Source organism: Drosophila rhopaloa, unplaced genomic scaffold (assembly GCF_018152115.1).
Source record: "Drosophila rhopaloa isolate 14029-0021.01 unplaced genomic scaffold, ASM1815211v1 contig_2, whole genome shotgun sequence".
NCBI classification, from domain to species: domain Eukaryota; kingdom Metazoa; phylum Arthropoda; class Insecta; order Diptera; family Drosophilidae; genus Drosophila; species Drosophila rhopaloa.
Window position 1 is genome coordinate 2802541 of NW_025335083.1, and position 13030 is coordinate 2815570.

The 13030-nt window shown below is 38.6% G+C and overlaps 1 protein-coding gene across 1 annotated transcript; it reads left to right on the forward strand.

Annotated features, from left to right (window-relative positions):
* The first annotated feature begins 2373 nt into the window (after nucleotides 1-2373).
* Nucleotides 2374-13014, forward strand: LOC108047294 (opioid-binding protein/cell adhesion molecule homolog). The gene is made up of 6 exons (XM_017127409.2): nucleotides 2374-2458; nucleotides 8030-8273; nucleotides 8966-9321; nucleotides 12448-12729; nucleotides 12790-12861; nucleotides 12921-13014. Exons 1-6 carry the CDS (start codon nucleotides 2374-2376, stop codon nucleotides 13010-13012), a joined length of 1131 nt encoding a protein of 376 aa, XP_016982898.1. The 3' UTR covers nucleotides 13013-13014.
* Nucleotides 13015-13030: the final 16 nt, after the last annotated feature.

Below are 13030 nucleotides of genomic sequence, written 5' to 3' on the forward strand. Positions count from 1 at the left end.
CCAATCGTTCAGTTATATGGCAGCTATAGGATATAGTCGGCCGATCCTTATGAAATTTGGTAGGTCGGATTGATTGGCCAAATATAAAACCCATAGGAAGTCCCAGCTTCCTAACTTTACAAACACCAAAGTTATGGCATTTCCGATCAATCAGTTATATGGCAGCTATAGGATATAGTCGGCCGATCCCGTCCGTTCCGACTTATATACTGCGTGCAAAGGAAAGAAGGGTGTGTGCAAAGTTTCAGTTCGATAGCTTTAAAACTGAGAGACTAGTTTGCGTCATAGAGTAATAATGTATAGAGGCGTCATTTGCTCTGCCTGCGCTCTCGAGTGACATTTCCAGTGATGCCACCTAGGCGAAAAACGGAAAAAAAGAGAGTTTTGCAAATGTTCGAATCGAGCCTGAATCCATGCCCATGGTGAATTCTTATTGCTGCACTGGTCGCTCTTATTCCTAAGGATAGGTGCGAGAATTCCCCATACTATTGCTTGTGCTTCGCACATGTTAGAAGTGGTGAGAAACCGAAGTTTGAAGAAGTTAGCTTCGAACATGGCTCTCAGCAGAGCTTTGGCAGAGGCCCGGGCAGAGCAAATGAAACCTCTATATAGTTTCTTACTCTATGTTTGCGTAGAAACAGACAGACGGACAGACAGACGGACAGACAGACGGACAGACAGACGGACAGACGGACAGACCATAGAGTAATAATGTATAGAGGCGTCATTTGCTCTGCCTGCGCTCTCGAGTGACATTTCCAGTGATGCCACCTAGGCGAAAAACGGAAAAAAAGAGAGTTTTGCAAATGTTCGAATCGAGCCTGAATCCATGCCCATGGTGAATTCTTATTGCTGCACTGGTCGCTCTTATTCCTAAGGATAGGTGCGAGAATTCCCCATACTATTGCTTGTGCTTCGCACATGTTAGAAGTGGTGAGAAACCGAAGTTTGAAGAAGTTAGCTTCGAACATGGCTCTCAGCAGAGCTTTGGCAGAGGCCCGGGCAGAGCAAATGAAACCTCTATATAGTTTCTTACTCTATGGACAGACGGACATGGCTATATCAACTCAGGAGGTGATCCTGATCAAGAATATATATACTTTATAGGGTCGGAGATGTCTCCTTCACTGCGTTGCACACTTTTGACCAAAATTATAATACCCTCTGCAAGGGTATAAAAACATGTATTTATTCGTAGGGTACCTCGCAACGAATACTTTTGTGACTAACTGTACATGTGATTGGCAAACCACTGCTGGGTTTTCGTGATGAATCATGTGAATCTTATGATTTAAATGATTCATATCCCGAAACTGGGGAGCATCCGTAATACGGATTCCGTATCCGTATTTAAGTCTACTAAAATGATAATGTGATTAAATTATCAAAATCATTTATTTGATTTAAAAATAGAGGGAGACGGAACTGGAGTTATAAACTGTTAATCAACATCTTCCATCACGTTTGGTTGTTAAGTCAGAGCCCAAATACAAATAAAACGTAATTCGAAGAAAGTGCCTTAAGAGTGCACACGTCGTAAGAAACTTGTATGTGCCAGCAGAAGATGTGCCCTGGAGAAAACAACAACAATCAAGCAAACTCCGCTTGCTTATTATCATTATTGTTATCGCTATTGAAAAGCGCTAATTGTGCGCAAATAGCGAAGCGAAGCGAACTCATTGCTAACTTATTAAAAAGCTCACACATGCAAACCAAGCCAGTTGGAAAAGTGCAAGCGTGGCATAAAAGCAGGAAGCCAAAGGATGCGAAGACAGGTGAAAGTTCGGTAAGAGATGTGCGGAATTTCGGGGTTAATTAGAATGGTATTGGGTGAGTTATTTAGTTGGAGTTGGCAAGGAGATGAAAGACCCCATCCGCCCCCAAATACCAATGATGTGTCACTTTCCCTACTCCATTGGAGCAACAGCGTCACGTGCATATGGAAATGTTACGCCGGGCGCTTTATGAATGAAACATTTACTACTGCATACCTCCGTCTCTTGGCTGCGGGCACCTTGACTATTGGCCAACCGACCCCCATCCCCCATCCTCCATCCTTTATCCTGCCACCTCGCCAGCCGCAGGACACATGCGCAACGCCACCGCCTCGCCAGGCAGCAGCATTTGAATTTTGAACATGAATTTTGACAGTTGATTATCAGCTACGCTCGCAGTTCGCGGCCAGTTGCAAGAGTGTGCGGACGTCTGTCCCTGGCAATCGGCGGAAAACTTTACCAAAAAACCGGAAAAAATAAATTTGCACTGTGCGGCGGAAGTTTGGCTTGGCTATTTGACCAGTGAAAGTGGCATAATAAAAATAAGTAAAACAATATTTTGAAAGTTTCGCACTTTGGTCGCCGTTAAGCTGGGAACATGGGAAGGGGTTTTCCTGGGATCTGGCTGCTGCTGACGCAGTGCCTCTGCTTTAGCCACGCCAGTTTCTCGGAGTTAAACAATTGTAAGTCGACCGATGAGATGGTTAACTTAAAGGAATGACTTAGGCATGTGAACAAAAGTTAATACTCCCATATTCCAAGTACCAATGCAGCGCTACAACTCCTGCACAAACGTTACCAAAATAAAACAACACGGCTGTTTAATTTTGATTCCGTTAAGAACCTTTTTTATTTTAATTTAAAAGCTTGTCGAAATGTAAGCCACGGAATAGGAAATATGTAAATTTCATGGCACCCCAAACACGTTTTATTTTTATTACGCAGTAATCTTTATGTTATTCCTTATTAGTATAACCAAAATTTAATAAAACATATATACAGATCAAGTTTTGTGTTTTATATTATTTTATATTTTATCAAAATTTTAAATCAAGTTGTCGGATCTTAAGTAATAACAATTCTTAAATAAGTCGTAATGGAACATTTCCAAACAGCGAACAATTATTTTAAAATTACTAATTTAGCTGTGCAGTAAAAATCCATCATATTTAATTTATTGGTCTTAACTGCACCTTTCGAAAGGTAATTATCTTGACAATTAAATGTTAATCTGTCTACTAGATAAAATTTTGTAACCCGCCACAAAATATAAGCACGAAAACGTACAACTAATTGACTGCAAACTATCTGAAACCAAAGTGCTACCGAAAAGCGTTGTAAATACCAGCAGCAGCGGATAAAATGGAAGGCAGCTGGTAATCGGAAGTCCAACGAGTCCATAAGTGAATAAACTGTGGCCAACATATTCCCCAGACAGGGCGGAGGGGCATCCGGAGGAGGACTGCGGAAGAGAAACGAGGGGCAACTTCCGCCAGGCAAAATGGCCTGCAAAAAACAAAACAAATTTTCCTTGACTTTGGCGAGCCAAGTGCGATAAATATATCAAAGTTCGAAATTCGTTATTTAAATCAATGTGCCAGATGCAAAATAAACATAAATATTGGCAGGCTAGCCGCAGCGTGCGATAAGAAAGTGAGAAGTGGCTCAAAGGAGTGATGCACCCCACGGAGCTCTGCCCCAATCCACCCACCGCCCACATACCAACCACCACCATCCACCACCCACCATGGCCTTCGCAGCGGGCAGGCAGACAGACAGTCGCGGAAAGGCGACGTTTCCCACTTCCTATTGCACTCTGCGTTATTTTCATTTTTCTATTCGTGGCTGGTGGTTTCTGCCGCTGAAGTGCCGGGTTTTCGGTGGGAGATTCGGGTGTTGCAGGCACTGCAGTGGGTTATTTTTCTTTTTTTGGCGACATTGCGTGCTGATTGTGATTCTTTTCGCCTGCACTCGCCTGCAGACGGTTGGAGTGTCTAACAGGAGACAGGACATTCACTTTCCGTTTCAAGTTCAACGGCGTGGGGAAAGGACTCTGCCGGATTTGCTCGAACTTGATGGGGAAATTGCGGCTTAAGCCTTCGGCCAGCGATACAAATCGTGCCAGAAAACAGGAATACATTTAACAACTCATAGTCAATTTCCTCTAAAAAAAGCGGCAACAACAAAGGCGTATAGTGGCGAAAAAGTTAAACGCGAAATTGCCTTACCTTGCAGACATAAATGAAGCAGGACTTAGGTAAAAAGGGCCTTTTATACACTCAAAAAAGCTGACACTAATCGAATATTGGTGTCAAAAAATACGTTGACGCTTTATAGACTTAACCTTTGAAATATTTTATAAATATTTATTTATTTCAAAGTTACTCAACTTTCCGTTACAGTTCAAGGTCTTGACCATAGTAATAAATTTGTTGCACTTAATTTTTTGATGAAAGTATTTATATATAGAAGAAAACCCAATAAGCCGAGTCGACCTAACCATTTATGTTTCTATAAGTATAAACTATAACGAGAAGTTGTATTGGAAATAAATGTGCAAACAGTAATGATGTCTTTGCCGGAGTGTCATTCGAGTGTCATTCTCATATTATTTATACATTTACAGAAAAATTCAAAAAATTTTGAAAACCTTGTTTTGAAGAAAGATGGCGATCTTGCAATTTTATAAAATAAATATGTTATGCAGGAAAGGTTTTATTTATAAATAATGTAAACACTCCTAAACAGTTTTAATGCAGTAATTTTGTAACTTTTTGACCTTTGGGGTTCCCGGATCACTTAAAGTTATGGAAATATTTTTCTGGCCGAGTTTTTTATTCTCAGTGCAAATATTATATGTTTTATGGTCTAAAAAGTCTCGCTCGTCCCTTTCTTTTGACTGTTTCAATATGCAAACATGCAATAGCCAAATTGCAATCACAACAAAAACAGAAACCATATCAACTGAAAGCAGTCAAACAATGGCGTCTCTCGCGTTTAAAGGGCGAAAGGTGCAACCCCGACTCGGACCGAAAACACCCTACTTTGGCCAGACCCCGACCCAAACATAATCGCAAATTATAGGCTATATGGCATGGCATCGCAGGCTTCCCCAATTTGATGCTAGTTTGGTTGAATCACGCCCACACCCATACACCCATGCCGCAATCAATGCGTTGGGCCCCCCAAATGTAAAGGTGTAGCCAGCTTTTTACAATTTTCCAGGTACTAGCACCTGCCCATTCCGCTCTTTAGGTTTTTGCATTTTTTCGGGTTATTATTTGGTCATAATTGTAATTTAGGTATTTGCTGTGTGAGGAGGTGAGGAGCTGGAGACCTCGTCTCCTGGCCACAAAGTCATGCTACTTGCTAGGCATGTGATGTGATTCTTTCCATATTTTATGCCTCCCTCCAATTGTTGTGTTTGCGATGGTCTGAGGTCGGTGTGCGGTCGGAATTCTGGTGGTTAAGTTGACTGGCGTCAAATGTCGAAGTCTTGCGGTTGGGCAGCTTGATTGCGATGCGACTCAAGTAGAGCTGAATCAGGCATCTACCAGAAAAAGTCAATAGGTGTTGGGACTTAGGCGATGGGGTTCAAGGTTAGGGTTAGTGCCAAAATGTTAGGCCTATGATATTTTTTGGTTATCACTAAAAGTCAATCTAAGAAGATAAATAAATAGCGTATACGATTTTTAAGCAATTAAATTTGACGTTTATTTTGTGCATCAATGAAAAGAACAAGTTTGTATACCAGATTCCAAATTTGGCTATTAGATATTTCTTTCCAAACATTTTTAAGATTTTTAAGATTTTGATAACTATCAACGAAAAAGTATGACTACCTTATTTCCCACATCAATTTGTATTCCCTTGGCGAGGGTTTCATACTTTCAGTCAAAAGTTTGCAACACAGTATATATATTTATAGACATGGATATATACTGATCAAGAATAGAATATATATTTATTCTTGATCAGTATCTAGTCATGACTGCCCGCCAGTTCCTGTGTCTGTTTCTACGCAATGCTATTTTAATAAAACTTTGCAAACAAGCCTTTTTATACCCTTGCAGAGGGTATTATAATTTTGGTCAGAAGTTTGTAACGCAGTGAAGGAGACGTTTCCGACCCTATAAAGTATATATATTCTTGATCAGGATCAATAGGGGAGTCGATATAGCCATGTCCGTCTGTCCGTCTGTCCGTCTGTTTCAATACCGTTTGCGAGCTCAGTTTAAAAGCTAGCGATCTGAAACTTTCACACTCGTCCTAAAACATGTGTACGCAGATCAAGTTTGAAAATCGCCCCGATCGGACGTCTATATCCTATGGCTCCCATAGGAACAATCGGATATATCTTGCAAGAATTGATGATATTTCGCGCAGTGTAAAAGCTATTGACATGAATCTTTCCAAATCGTATTTTTTTATGCATACCTTGATCAGGGTAAAAGCGCGTGGCGATCGGACGTCTATATCCTATAGCTCCCATAGGAACAATCGGATATAACTTTCAAGAATGGAAGATATTTCGCGCAGTGTAAAAGCTATTAACATAAATCTTTCCAAATCTTATTTTTTTATGCATACCTTGATCAGGGTAAAAGCGCTTGGCGATCGGACGTCTATATCCTATAGCTCCCATAGGAACAACAGGGTGAAATCGGTACAAATTTGATGATTTTCTGAATTTTTCGCGTAGTGTGTAAGCTACTGACATACATTTTTCCAAGTCTTATTTATTTACGCATATCTTGATTAGGGTAAAAGCGCTTACCGATCGGACGTCTATTTCTTATAGCTTCCGTAGGAAAAATAGTTAAAGGCTGCGAAAGTATCCCTTCTTTTCCATTTTTATATGACATTTTTGCAGTATAAAAGCAATTGACATCAAACGACGCAAATCTAGTTTATTTATGTATACCTTATTCGTTTCGCTACTTTTTCAGTTTTAGCAATTTCGGCAAAGTCTGCAAGGGTATTAAAACTTCGGCTTGCCGAAGTTAGCTTCCGTCCTCGTTTTTATTGTATTGTATAAGTCGGATGGGTCGTATCGGCATACTACATCATATACATAGCTACCATAGGAACAATCATGAAAAAAGGGAAGTAAAAGTATAACTTTGTCGTCTGCGATATTACTTTTATTAAAATCGGACGACTATAACATATAGCTGCCATTGGAACGATCGGAAAATCGACCTAGCTTTGTTGTTTTTAGTCATCGAAATATAAATATGGAATATTTAATTTTTCTAAAAGTTTCAAGGGTATAAAAACTTTATATTGCCGAAGATGGCTTCCTTTCTTTTTTTTTAAGAAATGTATGGGAAACATTTTGTCTCACGTTTCTAATAAAAAAAACTCTAATTATTTTAGAAAACAAATAATCCAACGCGAAAGGTGGCACTTGGTCATATTCAAATCCATAAATCCGTTTGCCTGTTATTGAGGCTCAAAAATGATAAACTCTGAAGTACGAAAACTTTTTCGTGGCCATATTACAAATCAGCATTTCGAAATGTTTTAGAAATTATATATCCTGAATTTTTTTGTGCAACGCAGTCTTATTATCAAAATATTATCCAAATCGCTGAATGGTGGGGTGAGCGACTCCAAATGTGGCAATTATTTCAACCGACCAAAAAAATTAACCGTGTTATCAAATTAACCACAAAAACCTTTTAGAGTTTTTTAGTAAGTAGGTAGTAGACCACCTAGTACTATCTCAAAGCTCTAAACATTGCGACAAAATTTTCCTTATATGAAACACCTTATTTGTCGAGCACAGCTGTCATCTCTAAAAAAAGTTAATTTCACTAATTGTTGGATTATTTGCTGCTGTCTCGGCTCAATGTTAGCCTCAACAAATTTATGACTGTTGAACAATTTTGAAATCGTTGACCACTTTGGAGGGCAATCTGGCAGATGTTGAACATATTCTGCTAAGGCTGGTGACATTCTGCAGACTCACGCAGAAATAAGAAAGAAGGAGAATAGTAATAATTATCCTGATAATTGTGGATTAAAAAACCCAAAGGAAATAGGCCACACAATAAAAAAGGTTATTTTTTAATTGAATTAAACGTTTGCGCCCGAGTTTCTTGAAATGAAAACAGAGCAAATGCCAATGTCTAACATTTGCAAGCCTCATAAACCACCCACCAGATGCGTTGTGCCCGCCCCATTTAGCGCCCTAATGATGAAAGCCGTAAATGTCAACCAATTGGGTTTGCTGCCCTCTTCCTTTCCAGCGGATCCCAAGTTCAGTGGTCCCATCAACAACTCAACGGTTCCCGTGGGACGGGATGGCCTGCTCACGTGTGTTGTCCACGACTTGGTTAGCTTCAAGGTGGCCTGGCTGCGAGTGGACACGCAGACGATTCTGAGCATCCAGAACCACGTCATCACCAAGAACCATCGAATCGGCATCTCCCACACGGAGCACCGCATCTGGCAGTTGAAAATACGCGATGTCCAGGAATCGGATCGCGGATGGTGAGTGGTTTTAAAACAGTGTTTATAGTATTATGTTTTAATGGTGTATTAAATAATAAAGGATACTATATAATATAATACGTGAATTCGTTTAACTCGGATATCATGAGTTTAAGAGTAATAGAATAAGATTACCTTAAGAACTGTATTTATTGGGGCGGAGGTCGGGTTTACATACACGGTTTCACAGTCAAAAGCACACTGCTTTGTTTAGAGTGTATGATACATATTGTCTCCAAACATGATTTTTTACACAATATTTTTAGGAAAAAAATAGTAAACTGTTTTAATACCTCTGATGTCTAAGATAATTGTCATCTTGGAATCGAATCATTCAGATCTCAACTAAAACTCTATTTGCTCATGTCACTTCAGAACAGAATTAAATTATTGAAAGTTAGTTAAAAGGGCAATACAAGATAGATTAGACCAACTAAAACGAACACTATATGCTGAATATTCGAATCTTATATGAATACGAATAATTAATCACTTTTTGTGATGCCGTTGTATATACTGTACGAGTATATAGACGAAAATCTTATGAAAATTTTGAGCTTGTATCAGTGAAACATTTTTTGATTTTATAAAAATGGGTTTTGAATCCCATATAGTTGACAAACTATGAAACTCGGCATATATTCGTTGTTCACTATAATGGTCTACTAAATTATACTGTTTGTTATATGTAGGTACATGTGCCAAATCAACACGGATCCAATGAAGAGCCAAATGGGCTACTTGGACGTGGTGGTGCCACCCGACATCGTGGACTACCAAACCAGTCAGGATGTGGTTCGTGCCTCGGGACAGAATGTTACGCTCACTTGCAGTGCGACAGGAGTTCCCGTGCCCACCATCACTTGGCGTCGCGAGGGCTCTGCTCCGCTCCTGCTTTCGGACGACGGCGATCGGGAGATGTACAGCGTGGAGGGCCAGAACCTCACCCTGTGGCAGGTGCAGCGCACCCACACGGGCGCCTACCTCTGCATCGCCTCCAACGGGGTGCCACCCACAGTCAGCAAACGCGTGATGCTGGTGGTGAACTGTAAGTATTGGATAGAGCTGGAAAACCATCGCTTTTAATATAGATTGTTTACTTAAACTACAATTTTTACTCCAGATTAGAGATTGACTACTAGTCAATACAAACACAATCGCAGTTATCGCTTTTTCGCTCATTAAAAAACAATTTAAAACCAACCTATTTGGTCTTAAGTGAAGTCAAATGTTTCTTAAATAAGTGAAAACACAAAGTGTTATTAAGCTTCATTCGATTGCTTGTCAAATTTTAGAATCTTCAGTCCTTGATTAAGAAAAACCATATACAATTTTAAGCTGATTCCGTAAGTTTTTAAAAGAAGAAAAAAGCAAATTGAAAAGTGACACATAAAGAGACATTTTCGGTTAATTTATAACTTTTGTTTCTGGGTGTATGATAGTGTACTTAATTATTAATTTATAAAAACGAGAAAGGAAATAAACTTCTAAGTTTTTTTTGTCAATTTGTGTTATTTAACCCGAAAAACAATTTAAGAAATAAAAATCTCATCTTGTTTTTTTTTTTAATTTCCCTTATAAAACTGGATATAAAAAGCTTTTTTTTATGTTTTATGTAATTGTGATCACTTAAAACAAAGTTTGGTCTCTGTGACCTTACAAATTTGCGATGAGGTCTTTCATCATAAGTATTGGAATTAGGTAATTAGACCCAAATTTCGTCACGCATGTTATTAAAAAGTCACGATTTCTCGAGTTCTTAGAATCCAAAAAAAAGGTACATCAAAAAGATAATAATTTTAAAAGGCAGGGTTTTTTAAGGCAATGTGTCTATATATGGTTGGATACGTCTCCTTCACTGTCTTGCAAACTATTGTCTGAAATTACCCTCTGAAGGGTATAAAAAGTTGGGTAAAAAAATCGACAAATTTTTTAAAATAGGATGACCCATATTTTTTCTTAACCCTTATCGCACACAACGTTAGTAGTCGTTAACCAAATTAAGTATGATGACTTAATAGACTCTCATTTATTATCTCATCATTTATGAGGGATATTTATTTTCCTCTTCTTTACATCACTCGTCATAATTATATTATATATTCTTATGGCTGGTCAATTATGAATTTTTCTAGGGGATATACATATTGTGTTCGTTGGAAAGTATGTAACAGATAGAAGGACGCGTTTTTGATCCTACAAAATGAAGAATATATACTTCATTTGATCAGAATCAAAAGCAGAGTTGTTTACGCCACGTCCGTCTGTCCGTCTCTCAGTCCGTATGAAAGTGGAGATCTACAAGAGCATGCAGATTCTAGGTTTTCTTTTGCAGCGCAAGTTTATTTCAAAATGTTGCCACGCCCACTTTAACGTCCACAAATCAAAAAACACTTTAGAGACCTCGCGCTAAAAACGTATTCGGTCAATATCGTCTCTCAACAGATGTTTGCACTGCCGTTCTGCAGATGGCGTTTCATAAATTTTCCAAATGCGTCGTATTTTGAAATTAGTGAACTGAGGAATAGGTATAATTTAGGCACTTGTCTATAGCGTTTCTTAATACAAGAAGAAACGCTATAGACAAGTGCCTAAATTAAATATTTATCAACAGGGTGATCAACATTTTTTAATACGATTCTAACGACATACAGCATGAGTCTGCAATGACAAGGGACCGTAACGACTGAACCTTTAATAAATAAAACTGAAAAATGGTTATTTGTTATTGATTTATTTGATATTGGTTATGTAATCGGTATATGAGATTTTTATTTATAAAAAAAAATAATCGATTTCTAAATTATTCCAGAAATTGGTCGACCCAAAACTAATTTTGGTCAAAAACCACCGATATATATGTACAACAATAAAAAAAATCACATAGTTATGTCAGCTATCGGATATAGTCAGACCAGTAAGATTTTTTAAAAAAGTCGGGTTTCCGAACAGAGTCATATGCCCTACCAAAGAACTACTGAGGAGTAATCATATTTTCAATAGGCTTAAGAATAGCAGACAACTTTGATTACTGACATCAAACTTTTTACCTTTCCTGTGAAGAGGAATAAAAAATGATTCCTTCCAAATATGGGGAAATTGGTAAGATTCTAACAGGGCTTTAGCGCAGTACCCAAGCACACATAGTCAACCGTTTTAATAAAATCTCAAGGGATAGGTTCTGTAAAATTTGGCATAAACAGCAATAAGGACTCATTTAAAACAAGAAAGGAAAGCTAGCTTTGGGCGGAGCCGAAGTTGATATACCCTTGCAGAATACTCTGTAAATTATATTCTTCAAAATTATTCATATGATGCATTCTTAATATTCATAAAAAATCCCAACTTCCTATCTTTACAAACACCAAAGTTATGGCATTTCCGATCGTACAGTTATATGGCAGCTATAGGATATAGTCGGACGATTCTCATGAAATTCGGTAGGTCAGATTGATTGGCCAAAAATAAAACCTATAGAAAATCCCAACTTCCTAACTTTACAAACACCAAAGTTATGGCATTTCCGATCAATCAGTTGTATGGCAGCTATAGGATATAGTCGGCCGATCCCGGCCGTTCCGATTTATATACTGCGTGCAAAGGAAAGAAGGGTGTCTGCAAAGTTTCAATTAGATAGCTTTAAAACTGAGAGACTAGTTTGCGTAGAAACAGACAGACGGACAGACGGACATGGCTATATCAACTCAGGAGGTGATCCTGATCAAGAATATATATACTTTATAGGGTCGGAGATGTCTCCTTCACTGCGTTGCACACTTTTGACCAAAATTATAATACCCTCTGCAAGGGTATAAAATATGCCAACTATAGAATATAGACGTCCGATTTCGACTAAGTTTGAAAGATGTACGAACACATAAAAATATACGATTGCGAAAGTTTTAAATCTCTAGTTTTTAAACAGAGCTCGCAAACTGTATATCAACAGACGGACGTAGCTATATCAACTCGTAATTCAAGATCAAGAATACATACAATAACATAATAATAATAATATAATACCCTCTGCAAGAGTATAAAAACAGCGTCGGTAACTTATTTATTAAATAAGAGTTGAGTATCGAACTTGCAAAACTTTCTTATGGGGCTTAATTTTTGTTTCATTGTTATTATTATTTCGAAGTCGTCTAACAAGTGTCCTTACCTGTTGCAGTTCCTCCCACAATCTGGACTCGATACGATACCATCTACGTGGGACTGGGCCAAAAGCTGACGCTGGAGTGCATCACAGAATCGCAGCCGGCTTCGGTGAACTTCTGGCTGAAGGACTCCGAATTGCTGCAAGGAGGTTCCTACGAGTCCGTCACAGTGGACTATGCCTACCGCATTGTGATGCGAATCACACTGCGTCCAACTACAAAGCGAGACTTTGGGGAGTACAAATGCAGGGCAAAGAATGCGATGGGTCAAACAGATCGGATTATAACAGTGCATCGTAAGTCAGTTCATATTTCTGTTATGTAATCCCGTAGACAAATCCACCTTTGACCAGCAGATAAAGCCAAGAAGAACGGGCAGCACTCACACCAAACTTCCTCCCGCGAAAGTCAGTTCATTGTCATTGAAGGTTTGCTAACCATATGTTTACTCAAATCTTTAAAGATAATTGTCTGTAATTTGTTTCAGAATACATAGCAAGCGTGTCTGATAAGTGCTGCAGTTTCCGCCCCTTTTGGATTATATTTCTATGTTTCGTCAATAAATTTTCATGTTTGTGAGCAATTAAACAATTGGTG